At 32.8% G+C, this 17,199-nt stretch overlaps 1 protein-coding gene across 1 annotated transcript; it reads left to right on the forward strand.

Annotated features, from left to right (window-relative positions):
- Positions 1–6,833: 6,833 nt before the first annotated feature.
- LOC113782562 (tetrahydrocannabinolic acid synthase-like) lies at positions 6,834–8,174 on the forward strand. Its single transcript, XM_027328446.1, has 2 exons — positions 6,834–7,505; positions 7,704–8,174. Exons 1-2 carry the CDS (start codon positions 6,834–6,836, stop codon positions 8,172–8,174), a joined length of 1,143 nt encoding a protein of 380 aa, XP_027184247.1.
- The last annotated feature ends 9,025 nt before the right edge of the window (positions 8,175–17,199 follow it).

A 17,199-nucleotide genomic window follows, 5' to 3' on the forward strand; every position in this document is an offset into this window, starting at 1 on the left:
ATTTTGTTAGAAAATCTAGTTTGAACCCGTCAATGGAAAAGGGCCTGCGTTGCTAAAGAGGACTTCTCTCGGGAATTTAAGCTGGAAAAGGGATAGATAATTATACGAAGATGAGTTTATACTGCGGGCTGGCGATGGCCCTGCATAATCCTTATCTGTTAATATATGCCGGTAGTGATTAGTGAAGGAAATGATATGGTTCTCAGAGCATACAAGGAAAAAGTATTTCATGCAACAGAGGAATCAATCACGAGCTTCCATTAGTGAAATGGTTGATAAAAATGTGGGACGGAATCATAATAATTTTAGACGAGAAATTCAAGACAAAAGACCAGAAAAGAATGGAAAGTAATTATATGCATCTTGAAGAAGACTATGAACAGTCAAATTTTGTTCTTTTTTTCTTTCATATTGTTTTCCTTTTGGTTTTCTCAATGAATATATAAGATTAAATAAGGAAAGTATAGAAATGTAAGAGAGGATAATAATTGTTATATATGTATATACATAGTAGGTTATGTAAATATTAGAGGTGTTAACAGGTGGCTATTTCGAAAAATCCTACAATATTTGATATGAAGGAAGAAAAAAATGAAACAAGGAATAGAAAAGAAAAAAGTAACACAAAGATTGAAAAAAAATTCCGGTTAAAATCACTTTGTCGATAGTTTCATAACAAAAGAGATGACAAATGAGATATTGTCACAAATTTGATGATAGTACTACACTGATTATATCAAAACACTACAGAGGCATATGATTATATGAAAAATACTTGTTTGGTAAAAAAAAAGGATATTTCGTTAGAGAAACATACATGTGATAGGGCGTCATTTGTTAGTAATTTTATTATTAATTTTCCCTTTTATCCCTGCCAAATATTGTGTTAATTGTTGATATCTACTTATATTTGGTATCTGGACTTAATTTCAGGAATGAAACAGAAAACTACCAAAAAGGAGGGACTTTATGGAGAAAATGGAGACTTCTAAGGGCTTCAATCCTTGGGCCCTTGAATTGGTGGGGGACCACAAAGCCAGTGAAGGATATTTGGTCATTTGGGCTCTTCAAAGAAAGCAACGTAGAGAGACTTGGAACAAGGAGTAATTTGGAGACTTTGTCCACATGTGTGAGGACCACCTAGATAGCTTTTAGTCATCTTCCTTTTGGTCCTTTAAAAGGGAACAACGTAGAGAAGAAAAGGACGGCTTGAGTTTTAGCTTTTTAGTTTAGTTCTAGTTTTCTTTCTTTTGACTGGCCTCTGACACACGCCAGGAAAAACATCTTTTATTCCTTGCTTTCTAGTGAAAACGCAATGCCTTTGCAATCAATTAATTCGTGTGGTGATTTAATTATGCGGCGTGGCTAAGCCTTCCATCTAGTCAAGGGTCAACTCGACGGCGCAGTCCTGAAAAGCTGTGAGATCTAACTAGTTTTCACGCGTTCCTCAATTTATTGATATTTGCACGTTATCTGCTTGAATTTTCATGAGATTATTTTATTATTTGAATGTCAAGGGCCCGATGTTCGATGTGATTTATTAATCTCGTGCCAATTTAGTCAATTAAATCCGTAATTGTTTGATTGATTAATATTAGTGGCAACTGGTGTGTTTACACATTAGGGGAACGTGCAATCTAATTTAAATAACCCTCGTAGCGTGTTATTGATTAGGGTTAGGTTTTTCTAGTGATTGATGCAATTGAAAAATTAATTCCTACGGTCGTACCTAGGAGTACTTTCTGGTTAGAGGTAATCAATGGTCGTACCTTGGTTATCAATAAATTAAGGAAAAATTGGTGGTTAGAATTTGTCGGCGACTATAACTAGTCTATTAATAAATTAAGTGAACCTCTCTTGCATCAATGATCGGGTAAGCGGACTGTGTCTGAGTAGTTGTATCCTTGGCTAGAATTTATTTATTCTTGATCTAATTCCTGCTATATTTGTGCTAGTTAATTATTTATTTATAGTTGGATTGTTTAATTATTTTTAGTTGCATATCGGTGAAATCCCCCTCTTATCAATTGGACTTTAAAAGAGGCAAATATTTCCAGTCCCTGAGGAGACGACCCTACTTGCCACTGTCTACTATTTGGTAAATTTTGTCAATTAATTAATTCTGGTATATCGGATTCAGCAAACTTTTCGGGAACAGGGTGAATCAAGTAACCCATTGCACACCTAGAGTCCCTGCTCCAGTACTTAGGATTAATTCTTGACTGCTTTTAGTGGTATTTAGGTTTTTATTATTATTATTGTACAGGTTCGGCACCTGTCAACATGGTACGAGTAAGAAACAAATCATTTAGACAGACTCAGAGTAACATTCATAGGAAGAAAGCGTGCATTAAACAAATACGATATTCAAGGCAAATAAGGATATTTGTCATAGTGGATCTGCATAGTCAAAGCAAATAACTAACACTATCAATATCTTATTTTTTCTATCTTCCCATAAACTCCAACAAAGTAGTTTACTTGATGGAGAATTTTAATAACATAAATATGTAAGTACATATTTGTTTTAAAACAATGGGCATACAAACTAGCATGTAAATCTAATTATTATACTTTTCAAGTTATTTAATAAATCTTAACTTTTAAATGTTACTACCAATTATGTATATATGTCATGCATGCAATCATGATAATATATATATATATATACTGTCAGCGTATATAATATTAACTCTTATTAGAATAGTCATTTATTATTGATTTCAATTTTTTTTCCAAAATTTTCTACATAAATAACTTTTAGAATAGCAAGGGCAACATATAACAACCAAAGAAAGAAAAGGAGGAGGGGGTGACTAAGCAAAAAAGTAATTGTTAGGATTGGTTCTTTTTTAATGAAATTTTATATTTTCTCTTCCAAATTTTTTACCAAATTATTATCATAATAGCAAAGGTAATATTTTTCGTTAATGTAGCATACCGAAAATTGTTTAAACAATGAGGCATAGGTTAATGACATCTCCTGCATAGTTTTTGCTTAAATTAACAATTTAGAATGACCCGATACCTTTTTTTTTTTAGCTAGAGGAATAAAAAATCAAAGCTGTTATTCATTAATTATGATTGCTTTAATAAATATTTGGTAATATGAAAAAGCAGGCCAATGCATTCATAAATTTAATCAAAGCAACTCTAGACTAACTCCCAAATGTACACACAGCCCTAGTACAGCACATTTGCATTGTGATTTGAGGGGAGGAAAAAAACAGGAAAAAATAAACGGGAAGAGTGCCCAACGCGGCGGGAAGGGATTAGCCGGAATGTCACAATAAAGAAGTAACGAATTTGGCGAAAAGTCTGTTGCAGGCCGGACGACTAGAACTCAATTAGATACAGTTCCCACTGTATACCCATCTCCTTTTGTTTGTAAGGAAAAGCGTGGGAAAATGAAGTAAAATTAGTAATTTTTTTTTGCATCCTGCAAGATTTGTAGGATTTTGAAGAAAAATAGAAAATTAGATAAAAAAAAACTTTACTAACTATCGATAATTATCATTAACTTCCTACTTTCCTCAAACTTTTTCTTGACAATCAAACCTAAACTAAAAAATGATTTTCATTTTTTTGTACTTCACTTCTCTATACTTTACTTTTTCACACAACTTTCCTAGTTTCCTTCTATTCAAACAGAGCATAGAGTTGGATTGTATACCAGTGATTGTTAGCATCAAAAATTACGCAGCAATGTAATTCAAACTTTCAAACCAAGAAAACAAGTCACTCAAAATATATATGACCAAACAAAGCTGTAAAGCTTTTCTTCGGTACAGAGAATTAAACCAACTGAGCAAGTTTAAGAATCTATGCTAATATAGACAAACAAAAGCCGTGAGGCTTCGGCCGATGTGATGAATCATAGGTTAAAACTTAAAGGAAGGCACGAGTGGAAAGAAAATCTTTTTTCAATCAATTCACTAATTTTTCTCAACTACAAATGTAGAATTTCAAGTCCTTAAATAGATAAACAAAATAATACAATCTATCATAGGGATAGATGAAACTATTTGTGTCTTAATTATGATTGAATGTGATTGATTATTGTTATATCTTGTACTAGCTAGATCTTCTATTCTTGATTGTGTACTTGTGAATAACTGATCACCATTTGCAAGCTATGTTAGTTGTTGTTAATCTATGAAAATAGATGACAATTATGAAAATGGAATAGATACACAAAAAGTAATGGTGTACTTAGGTGGATATTCTTGATATTTTTTATGCTTGATTTAAGTCTTCACTTGTGATTTCACAACAAAAATAGGGAAACTACAGTGTTGGCTAAATTTGGTTCATTTGCAAAAATGAGTTCCGATTGCTTGAGTAAAATATATCCTTCGCAAGACAAGAGTTTTAGTGCTAATTGATCATCTCATCCATGGTTAGGTATATTTAGTGGATTCTATACCCTGAAACACTTGAATCTAAATTTTTTGCCTTTGTATTGTTATAACTTGATTATTGCTTTACTTTAGCCAATATTCCTGTTGGTTTAGATAATAAAGTGAGTGAAAAGTCTTAGTAGTTGGTAGTGATTCTCGTGAGATCGATCTCAACACTTTTATATTAGCTATAAAACTTAGAACGCAAGTTTGAGACTCGTCAGAAGGTACATAAGCAAAGAAAATATTTTTCAATCAATTCACTAATTTTCCTTAACCACAAACGTTGGATTTCAAATCCTTAAATAGAGAAACAAAATAGTAAAACCAATTCTAATTTTAATTCCAAAAAACAACTTAACCCTATTTTCTAAACTGAATTTGATACTAATTCTAATATAATTACCAAATAATAAATCCAATTGTAAAACTACTAATCTTCTAAATAGTATGGCTTATTTATTTCAACAGTGACCCTAGCTTTAGAACTTGACAAAGATCAATTGTCGTCAATAGTAGATAGAAGATATCAATAAAAGAATAAACAAATCTAGCTTCCACAAATATTAATTCTAATAACTAAAACAATCTAATAGTGTGGTTGGCTAAAGTGGTAAGATCACTTTTTTTTCTATTATTTTTTTATTTGTATAGTTTTTGTAGTTCTTTGGTGGAAGTCTACAAACAACACTGGAAATTGGGGGGACGGGCAGGGGCTGCCGCCCCCTCCATTCCAAAATTTCTACATATAGTATTAGATTTAAGTTTGAACTCTATTATTTTGCCCCCTCAAGAGTTCTTTTTTTTAATTAGTTAATATGTTTATTTTGTTTAATTTCTCTTTAAAAAAGTGTTTTATAATAACTCATTCTAGTTTTCTTATATCTATATATATCATTTTTTTGAACAACTACATTTTCTATAAAAAGAAGGTCGAAAAATACCTAAAATAAACCAAAAAACACCCAAAAAAGGACAATAACAACATCTAAAAAAAAAAAATGCCATTCCCTCCCCCTATATCATATCATGACCTTCCCTTCCATTTACCTTGCTACATATTCCACCTAATTACCCCATCTCTTTACATGCACATGATGACCTTTCCTTCTATTCTATTCTCTTCTCGGCTGCCTATCTCACCTTATAACTACATCTTTTGTGCTACTATCCCTCTCTCTTCGCCATAGCATCACCTCCCATGTAGGAAATTTATCCACTGGAAAACTAACATTTGGCTACGAAAATATTAAAAGCAAAATAATTTTTTCTTTTAATACTCCTTTTCAGCGAATCAGAACTCAATGGACAGTCTCTTTGGCATATAAGGATACTACTATGACCAATTAACTAACTAAGACTAATGCTTGATAGCAACAAGTCCAAGATAATTGAGGTTGGTCATATTTTCCTTTTAGATAACGTTATTAGAAGAGTAAATTTAGATTACCTTTTTTTTTTGAAATACCATTGTATTAATATTATATGATTAACTATTATATTAATTAATTACAACGACAATCAAGACACAAATACAATAGTTGAGAATCAAAATGGCGACTTTTGATTCTCCTATACAATACCATGATTGAGGCTTTTCGGCAATATTACATCTCACCCAATTAAATACTATGCCTACAATAATTAAATAAGGTAGGCGATATTCATAGATAAAGAAAGCATATTACAATAGAGTATTTTAGAGTATTTAAAAATTAACTATATTGTTCGATTGAAAAGTGAACTACAATTTGGAAACCATGAAAAAGAAAAACAAGTCTAACACATGATTAAGTAGAGATCACTAGCATTCCTAACTACCTCCAGGTTGACCTTCTCAATTCTGCAAAATCCGTATTGAAAATAGAATTTGTAGCTTATTGGAATACGTTGTACATTAATTAATTAGTCTAGAAAAAGGAGACAATTTCTGCCCAGTTGCAATCTTGCTGAGAATTAAGCTGCAGTCCGTTGAGAAGTTTTGATCAGAATCGCTTGTATGAATGTGCTTAAACCACCAAAATTAAGGCGACAAGCAAGGGATCCGTAATTTTTTTTTAAGTAATGCCATGTACTCGCATATATTCTATAAATAGTTAAACCTTTGGTTTTAAGTTCGTGTCTCCACTTATCCATTTTGAGTTAATTGATAATATGAAGATGTTAAACACAATGTTGCTTCGAATGTTTGTAACGTTTTTCCTTGTTTTTTCTCTTTCACATTTTACCTCAACAGCAAATAATTCCCGCGAAGATTTTGTCCATTGCCTTCTACGTAAATCTGACAATCCAAAGGCAATGTCAAAAATCATTTGCACACCAAATAACCCTTCATACTCTTCAATCTTGCTGTTTTACACAAAAAACCTGCGTTTCAGCTTACCCAGCACCCCTAAGCCCCAAGTCATTCTCACCCCAGTTAAAAATTCCCAAATGCGGACAGCAATTTACTGCTCTAAAAAGGTTGGTTTGCGAATGAGGATTCGAAGCGGAGGCCATGACTTTGAGGGCAGCTCCTATGTTTCCAATGCTACCTTTTTCGTCATGGACATGTTCAATTATCGTTATGTTAAAGTTAATAACAAAGAACGAACAGCATGGGTTGGAGCTGGTGCAACAATAGGAGAAACTTACTATGCCATTAACAAAACTAATAGCTCGCTTGCTTTCGCAGCTGGCTATTGGCCTACTATTGGAGTTGGGGGTCACGTTAGCGGAGGAGGCTATGGTCCTCTGATAAGGAAACATGGTCTAGCTGCTGATAATGTCATTGATGCTCGTATTGTCGATGCAAAAGGAAGAGTTCTCACTCGAGCATCGATGGGAGAGGATGTGTTTTGGGCAATCAGAGGGGGAACAGGTGCTAGTTTCTGTGTCATTCTCGCATATAAAGTAAAATTGGTTGCCATTACCCCGAGAGTTACAGCATTTCGGCTTTACAAAACCCTGGAAACAAATGCAACAAACCTTGTTCACAAGTGGCAATTTGTTGCCCCTAAGTTGCCAAGGGACCTACTTCTTTCACTCCAAATAACTAGTATCAATTCAAATCAAACTGGCAGAAAAACGATACAAGCTTCATTTGTTGCTGTTTTCCAGGGAGGAGTTGATCAACTACTCTCGATAATGCAAAATCAATTTCCAGAATTGGGATTGACTAGGCGAGATTGCATTCGACTGAATTGGCTCGATAATTAGCCCTTCAATCTGAACATCCCAACAAACTCAACGGCCACTTTTTTGACAAGTAGATTTCCTCCAGTTCCTAAAATTTATTTGAAAGGAAAGTCAAATTTTGCCCAGGTGCCTATTCCAGTTGAGGGGTTAAAGAAGATATGGGGACAACTTTTCAAGATAGATAATCCACCTGGGAGATTCGAATGGACCCCTTTTGGGGGAATTATGGATGAGATTCCTTCCACAGCAATTCCGTTTCCATATAGGGCTGGAAATATATTCATTTTGTTTGAAGCTATTGAATGGAATGGATCAGAACCAAATCTACAAAGACAGCGTATAGCTTGGATTCGACAAATGCAGACGATTATTGGTCAATATGTAGCCAAAAATCCAAGAAGGGCATATGCTGATTACAGGGATCTCGATTTGGGTATAAACAACCCAAATTTCACCAGCGTTGAAGTATCAAGAAACTGGGCTGTTCCATATTTCAATCAAAACTATGAGCGATTGGTCAGGGCCAAGACGCACATTGATCCTTTCAATTACTTCAATACTGAACAAAGTATTCCACCTTATAGTCCACGTAAGTGATCATGCAAGATATACTGAGGGAAATATACAATAATGAAGATATACAGAGGGAAAAATTGCATAGCTATTTGGATCGTGTTCACTTGTATACAAGTCTTTGTACTTTGTTCTCCTGTATACAAGGTATATCGTTGTGACTGTAGACCAGGTCAACACAAATTGCATAGCTATTAGTGTTGTTGTTTTCTTTTTTCTTTTTTTTTTTAAATTTTTTTGCACCAATGAAAATGTAATTCAACTGAGGGATCATACTTCTAACAGCCAAATGTAAAAAGATCTAATAAAAGAACATACTGAGTGTAGAATTTTTTCCTCTTTCTCTTTCTTTTTATTTTTTTAGTTTTCATCTTTGGCTTTTTGCTTTTGGGTCTTGGATTTTGTCTTCTGCTCTTGAAGAGGAAAGAGATGTCAGCTCAACGGTGTACTGCTTATGCATTTATGCATAGGTCTAAGTTTTTAATCAAGAATAGAAATGGTGGAAGTCTATGCATTTTCATAGTCTAGTAATAGGCTGGTACTAACTCATTGGGAAAAATCCACTTTTCGTAATTAAATTTTGAGTTAGGGACACATTTGGTCCCCAAACTTCTAAATGCACCATATTTAGTACATGAATTAATTATTTCGGGTCACATTTCGTTCAAAAACGGTAAAATATTCAATTAGGATGGAGAAGACTGACGTGACCATTAATTTTGACTGAGAAATTATTTTTACCTAACGACCATGATAAGTGACTAATTTACGTAATAATTGTATGACATTTTATATTATTTTTAGTCACTTTGGTTATATTATTGGAAGAATATGAATCATTTTGGCTATAATTGGTGAAAAATGCTTTTAAGTGATTAAATGAGGTTTTTATCACTTTTTACTTGGATTTTGTGTATTTTGACAGTTTTGACACATTTTCGTATTTCGGCTATAACTTGAGTTATAATGATCGGATTGGGATGACTCTTGAACCCATTTGAAGATAAGAGATAGATCTACAACTTTGGTGAAGACATCTAAATCCAGTTTGAAGGTTTTCCAGGTCAAAATGCCGAATTACAATAGCAAATTTCTACTGGTCGAAACTGGAACAGGGCAATGAGCAGGTAAGGGTATTTCGGTCATTTCTCAGCCTACACAGATCCAAATGAGGTGATTCTTGATGCATTGGAAAGCTAACTCAAAGGGCTACAAGTTTTATGTTTTGGTCAAGAGCTAAATCAGCTTTTATCATCAAGAAAAGATTGGTTGAAGTTGGGCCAAAAACAGAGCAAGTGATCCACACTCGGATCCACTATTCATCCGAACCCTCGGTTGTTTCTGGGTTAGTGGAACCGAGCTCGGATCCATACGGATCCGAGGTACTGTATCAGCTCGGATCACTGTAGCAGCCCAAAGTCAGAAAAGGCTGCTCTGTACGCGTAAAACTCAATTTCACCCCCACCAACTCACATTGGATGCTATACATGTGAGAAACATTCCCAGCTGTAAAAGGGAGATTGGAGTCCATAGCAGAAAAAATAGAGAGAGCTACGGGAGAAGCTTGGAGTCGGCAGAAATGTAGCTCTTTCATCTTCCTAGTGTTAGTTTAGCTTAGTATAGAGTAGTGTAGCTTTTCCATTCTTGTTTATTATCTAGATTAGGATGAAGATGGAGGATGAAGAAGGCAAGGAAGAAAGCTCATGTGACAAGGGTTGTATTCCTTCCAAACTCTTTATCTTTTGTATTTGATTCCAAGTTTAGTTAATATACAAGTTCTGGATTTTGTGTTCATTATGTGTTTCTAAAGTTTATACCTTGGGTTTGGTTGAACTTTCTATAATTGTTAGTGTTTATTATTTGGTTATTTGACTGCTATGATTTGAGCAAGTTATTTAGCACTTTAGCTCTTGAAATCATGATTAATCTGGTACCATTAATTGTGATTATCTAAGGTGTTGTTTCTGCAATGAAAATTGAGATTTAACACTAGTTCAAGAAGTGCTAAACATAGGGAGTACACTCACGAAAGTAGAGGTGCACTTATGTGGTTTTTAGTGATTCATTTCATGTAATTTCATTGAAGAAATGAACTTGTAACTAATTTCATAACCATGAAAATAGGTATGGATTAGTTATGAGTATAATTGATTCACTACGAAAGTAGGATTCAAATGCATAAGGGAATTACACCATAATTAGCCTAGATGTAGTAATTAATGATCCAAATATAGCACTTGCATGAGTAGTTAGGGATACCACAACCTAAGGAGCTTTCATTTGTTATTTTCCTGTATAATTTCAGTAGGTTTTAATTTGTTATAATTCATTGATAGTCTAAATAATAGAGAGGCTTTAGTAGTACCGGTAATTGTTCACTCTTCCCTGTGGGATCGACCCGATATATACCCTAAACTACTAGTTGATCTGTATACTTGCAGTGAACGGGTGTAATTCGGTATTTTTTAACTTGCATGTATGTAAAATACCCGTCAGACCACATATCAAACACGTGACTTTCTCCATCCAAATTAAGCAATTTACTGTTTTTGGACTAAATGTAACAAAAAATAATTAATTCATATACTAAATGTGATGTGTCTAAAAGTTTAGGGACAAAATGTGTCCCCAACTCAAACTTTAGTAACAAAAAGTGGATTTTTCCCCTAACTCATTTAACCTCAAACTAATGAGAATGCGTCTCCATCGTCTCTCAGCCACTTCTCAATCCTAACCGGCATGTTTCAGATTAAACAAACCAATTTTGAACCCTAAATTAATTTCACGATATGCTTCCAATAATTGTTTACACTCAATTATTCACTCGGATTACGTTTACTTTTTGCTCTCTTCTTCAACTTAGCACGACTTTTGAATTCTAAATTCAAATATAAAATTATCCTTGTCATGTACGACCTATTGACTTGCTTGTTATATACATGATTCTACAATCAGTCATTATATACTTGCTTGTTTGTCAAGAATGGCACAAGTTTTTCAAATATCCGCTCTCTCCTCTTCTTGAAAGTTTTCCAATTTTTTTTTCTCCCAAATTTCCATTGTAACTTGGAACATAAGAACATAGGAGTTAGTAGTCCATGGATAGGAAGTCGGAAAGTATTTGCACTTCGGAGGATGTAAAGGGTCATTTTTCTGTTGTAATTGAAGAACTTTTTTTATTTTTGATTTCTCCTTATTACCGCATGTGAAGTTACTGCTTTTGTATTTTACTTTCACGAAGACTGCAAGAATTTTTATCGGCTATTGTGGCTTCTTGGCATGTTATTTGCACGAAAGATTTTGTTAGGAGAAGACTGAAACAAAGGTATACAATATTGAATACTAAACCACAGTTAAACTGGTTTTATTACTTTTGTTTTTACCACAACTAAACTGGTTTTCTCACCCTTTTTTTTTTCACTCAAGATCTCTTATTTAAAATTTCTCTCACCTTATCACCTAACTTAACCATTTCCTGTATTTTATTTATTTTAAATTACAATTAACCAAACAATATAGAACAATGTGTCAAGTTCGAACGGGTCAGAATTAGTTCCAATAGCGCTTATTCTCGTCATAGTTACATTAACCCCTAGCACCTATTGTGAAATTTCCCTTCCTTTCTAAACAACTCCTGGATCTCTTATATAAATAATTGTCATTGCCAATTTTCTATTCTTGGCACAAAAGTATTTAGTTTTCAAATTACCTCAGGACCATGATTTAAATCTGATTTGACGTGGTTTAGGTGTTCAATTTAGAAATAATGAGGAAGATTATGAGAAATTTTCCTTGCATCGTTATTACCTATTCCATTAGGGTATTAAATCTTTTCGTCAACTAATAGTAAGAAAAAACACAGATATCATTTTCAACTGATTTGCATGTCCCAAATTGATATTATAAGGTATGAAAGAGCTATAATGGAAAGTTTAGTGTCTAAATTGCAAATAAATGATAAATTACCAAAGTATACACTCTTCTGTTGCATCACCAAGAATTCTTCAGAGTCTTTCTTGATTATGGTGTCATTGAAATCTTGAGAAAAAACTCTCAAATCTTTATACCTCACTGTCCCCTAATTATACCTACTGCTTTAATTCGTATTGGGTGCATGAAAATGAAGTTGAATCCTAAATAGAAAAGAAAATATGAAAGGTATACCATCAGATATTGAAATATAGATGGGTTCACGAGAGCATAATTCTACACCAAGATGCATTAGCTAGCAGTGCTTGGACCCGGGATGGATACTAAACAAAGAAAGAAAAATAATAGCTATTATTAGTTATTAGAATACATGGTCTTGATTACCTTTTGGTATGAAAATTTCCTCGTTTAAGTTTTATCCTATCGACTTCCCCTTTTTTCTCTTACAATGACATTCAATAAATAAAAAATAACATGATTAGTGTAAATAATTTCCTACAAAAATTATTTTAAACTTAACTACCTAAGTTTATGTTGCCAGTATACCAACCAATAGGCATTGCAATTATCAAGTTAACTATAATCTTATGAATTAATCTTCTATACATTGATAGTATATATACTCTCACTATTGGATGCATAACACATAATTCGAATTTAAATTTCAAATCCAATTTTTGCATATGTGTCGTGGATCCAATCGTGATAATATATACACTATTAGTGTATATAGGATTTATTCTAATCTTTTTGGAAAAATAGTTCAAAGATCAAAATCTTGCCTAAAACTAAAACATTTATATAAAAGTAATTCATATAAAAATTGTGTATTTTTAAGTGGCACATGTGTAAATGTGCCCTTAACACTACCTAGAATTATATGATTGACATGAAATAAGAAAGAAGTTGATTTTCGTTAATTTCTCTAGCCACTTATTAAATTTATGAATGTTTTTATTCAAGGCTTTCACAAAAGAAGTAATCTTTGTTATTTATCAAATTCGTCCTCTAGTGCATACTTCAGGGTCACTGGACATTTGAAATGAAACAATTTTGACCTTCATTAGAAGCGACCACCTTAATAACCAAAAAAAAAGAAGCTTATTTTGCACCTTCCCCCTTGTTTCTTAAATAGTTCATAAACTCAAATATACCTCAATTTACCTCCATCAATCCAACTTCCACAACATTCAAAGTCATCCATTTGGCTGCAAAAATATTAACCTAATGGAAAAGAATTGGGAAACTTCATTTAACGAGGTATTAGTATTAGGGGTGCCAATCAGATTCCATGAGTCGGATTTTGGCAAATCCAAAGTCGCCTTAAAATATAAATGAGATTTTCTAGCTTTCAGACTTAGCCCTAGGTTGAAAGACTCACCGTCTCAAACCTTTATTAATTTACTATGCAGATTTGTGTTATATCAGATTCACCGTCCAAACTCATAATTAACTATGATCATTATATATAATAATTAAATAATATATAATATTACAAATTTGTACATAACATTATTAAATTTTAAATGTTATGATATATGGTATATTAATCTATTAGATATATCATTTAATATGTAAATATATACATATTATATCATTATACAATGAATGGACTGGCCCCAATCAAAATTGCTTTTTGGGAGCTAAATGGTCAAGCTTGAGCTAATTCAATGCCGTTTGATAACTCTATAGTATGGTTCCCTGTGGACAATTCACGTGGCGCATTTATGTATGAATATAGTGATATATTATAGGTATATAGTATATAGTATATATATATGGATAGTTACGTTGCAAGCTATGATTAGCACAGTTGATTATTTCATTAAGGCAAGCTTGTTTTGTGCGATAAGCGACTGATGGTTCTTGGCGCTTGATTGTGAACTAAGATAGTAAAGAAGTTTTGTACCCTTGAAAGTACTGTTTTTTTTTTTTTTTTTTTTGTTTTAAAAAAGAAATGTAGTGTTTGCGCTGACACGATGCCCGCAGCAGATAACTTGTTGCGTAGCCTGGAGAATAGGAAATTCAATTGACCTAAATTGTGGGAATATATAAGAAATAAATAAATAAATTGTGGGAGTATAATTGTTGCCTAATAGCTCTAGAGCCCTAAATAGTGTATTGTAAAACAAATGTGCATGAGATTAAGTTGAATATTGATAATGAAATGCAACCTAGTTGGTAAAACGATTCACTATAACCCAGTTGGTAACCTAATTGATAAAATTCTTTATTTGTAACGAACAGGTCAAAAGTTCAAGGTCATTAAAGAGTAAGTAGAGAGTCAATATTGATCCTCTTAAAAAAAAAAGGTCGAATCATGTATCAAATGATCTAAAAGCTTCTCGATCATATATGTTTGGAGAATGTAGAACTAATATTCTAGAATTATAATATCAACTTGCAATAATATGAAATTGAGAGAGAATAATAACACGATGTTATCTTTGGGATAGAACAAACAAAGTCGCGGAATTACAAATATTTCAAATGATGAAAAAATTGCGACATCAATAAAAAGCAAAGAATAGTCCCTTTGGGTTATATATACATAAACATTCTAAACTCCTGCAGAAAATACTTCAACAAATAGGGTGAAATTGACTTACTAGGATTGGTGAAGGAGAGTTGACTTGCACAAGAAATAACTTAGTAAGGTAACAATTACTAAATACGACGCTAAATGCTGAACAAAAAGAAATTACTAGAAAGTTGGCTTTAATATAACCATTGGAAACAAGACATATGAGAATCCAGTAAGTTTGTTTGAATTTTTTTTTTCAACTAAATATTACCATCGCATGTTCAAAAGAATGAGCAAATTGCAAAACTTTGAAATGAAGATCAATCAGCTAGCAGTTGGGCATTTAAAATAGACCTTAAAGAAAGAGAATTATAGCTGTTGGGATTAGATGAAAACTGTAATGTCCATAGACACAGTATTAGATGAAAACTGTAATGTACAAAAATTAGTTTCTCTACCTACAACCTTAATTAGTTGTGTTTGATTTCATCAATTTTCCTTAGAAAAGATAAATGAAGTATTAATTCGTGTTCTTATCTTATGTGGTTTCCCTTACGAAATGCACGTCACTTCTTGAATAATTTTTGGCCATTTTGCTTCCACACGGAAAATTGTGCTATTTCATTCAATGAGGAATTAATAGGGATTGATAACTCAAATCACTTGGGCAAATAAAAGTTATCTTGACAGTGATTAATGTATTGTTAATATATTCTAAAGCTGCTAATCCGAAGCTAAGACTAGTTGCCATAATTTTCAATGGTTGACTTGACTTCTTATCAGAAACAGCTTTTCTGTGCACAGAACCACATGTTCCCACCGCACCCTTTCTTCAGCTGATTATCCGAAAGCAGGGGGGAAAAAAATTGTACGTCGATTTATTTGTCTGCACCCCCACATGTCAACTTGTTTGATGACCACATGTCAACGCTCGATGAGGCATTAATTCAACGGCCAAGATTAAAGTAAAAAAAGTCAACTTGTTTTGTCTGCACTCTACTCTATAAAGTTTTAGGACCTTATTGGACAATGAAACCTTCTTCATTGGGCAATAGCAGTATAAAATAAAGGAGTCAACCTCTCGCCACTGCCAGTATTAATTGTAAGCTTAAGTATCATGAACGTGGACGTAGTATCTTGAGTTTCAACTTCATTTTTATCTCATCAATAGTAGCAACGAGGCTTTTTTTTTTTAATTGGCATTTCAAATTTAAACTTCGACTTACTAGTATCAACCTTTTATTTTCCTTTTTAACATGAACATCATGGTGGGATCAATATATTTATACTTTAGTTTAGAATTAATCTTTTATATACTGTCAATATATTTTAGTTTAAGATTAATTTTTTTTGAATGCATACCACATAGTCTAAATTTAAATTTGAACACCAAATTATATAATTATATATATATATATAAGCATGCATCCAAACTTGTTAGTGTGTATATATTTCAGTGCATAAAAAATTTACTCTATAATTTATTAGTATTACAAATAAGAACCAACAAACAGTGATATGAAGTACCATTTAATTAGAAAAAATTCACATTTAGCAAAACTTGGATTTAGGATTTTTAACTCCTAAAACTTTAATTTTGGCCATTGAATTAATGCCTCATCGAAAGTTGACTTTTAACACAATACTAACCACATGAGAAATTTTTTTTTTTAGTCAAAATCTTGATTTTCGAGAAATTGAATCCAAAATTATCATTCTCGAAAGTTCCATATTTAATGATTTGACAGAATTACATCTCTCTTCAGGATTAAATTAATTATTTTGGGTCACATTTGATTTTTTTTTCCCCTTCTCATTCTCCTTTTTGTGTGTATATTGGTCTCCACGGACTCCAGGTCAAAACTACAGATCGCAATTTTAGTAAGTCGACCTCGAAAAACTGCCAAAGAGAAGAAGTACCTATCTTGTTGGGGGACATTTTGAAGATTGAACCATTTTAATTCAAGCACAATTGGGTATTTATTTAAGACTCTAATCTCTGACTGAGTTGACAAAGCATCTGATTTTTCAATTTCTCATTTTCAGAAACACATGTAAGACCATTTGCGCATAGAGTCTAATTGAATTATAATAATCAAACGAAATGTCCTTGGTACCATATAGTCTAATTGAATTATAATACATGTAGTTACCATACTTGCCTCTTTCAATGTTCTAATCTATTATTACTTCTATGCTCAAAGTAGGGGAAGAGAACAGAAAAATAAAGTATCTAGCATCTAGGTGCTCTTATGATACAAGGTGTATTGCTGACAAACAAAAATGGAAGCAATATTTTCTGATTTTCTATAACTTTCCATTTGAGCTGTACCACATTGTTATTCGAATAAATCACGCGCCATCAAATCTGCTACAAAGCAAGGATTAATCACATTGTTATACTGGCATCACTCATGTCTGCAAAACCATTATGGCAAGCATAAATCTCCAGAAGTAGTAATTAAGTATGGAAAAAGAAAGTAGTCCAAAGTTAAACGGAAATTGGGATAATTTTAGAAACCTCCCTTGACATTTTTGACAATTTCACTTAGACCCCTTGAGCTTTATGAAATTACACATATCCCCTTCATTTCA

The sequence above is a fragment of the Coffea eugenioides genome, chromosome 9, assembly GCF_003713205.1.
Source record: "Coffea eugenioides isolate CCC68of chromosome 9, Ceug_1.0, whole genome shotgun sequence".
In the NCBI taxonomy this organism is placed as follows: Eukaryota; Viridiplantae; Streptophyta; class Magnoliopsida; order Gentianales; family Rubiaceae; genus Coffea; species Coffea eugenioides.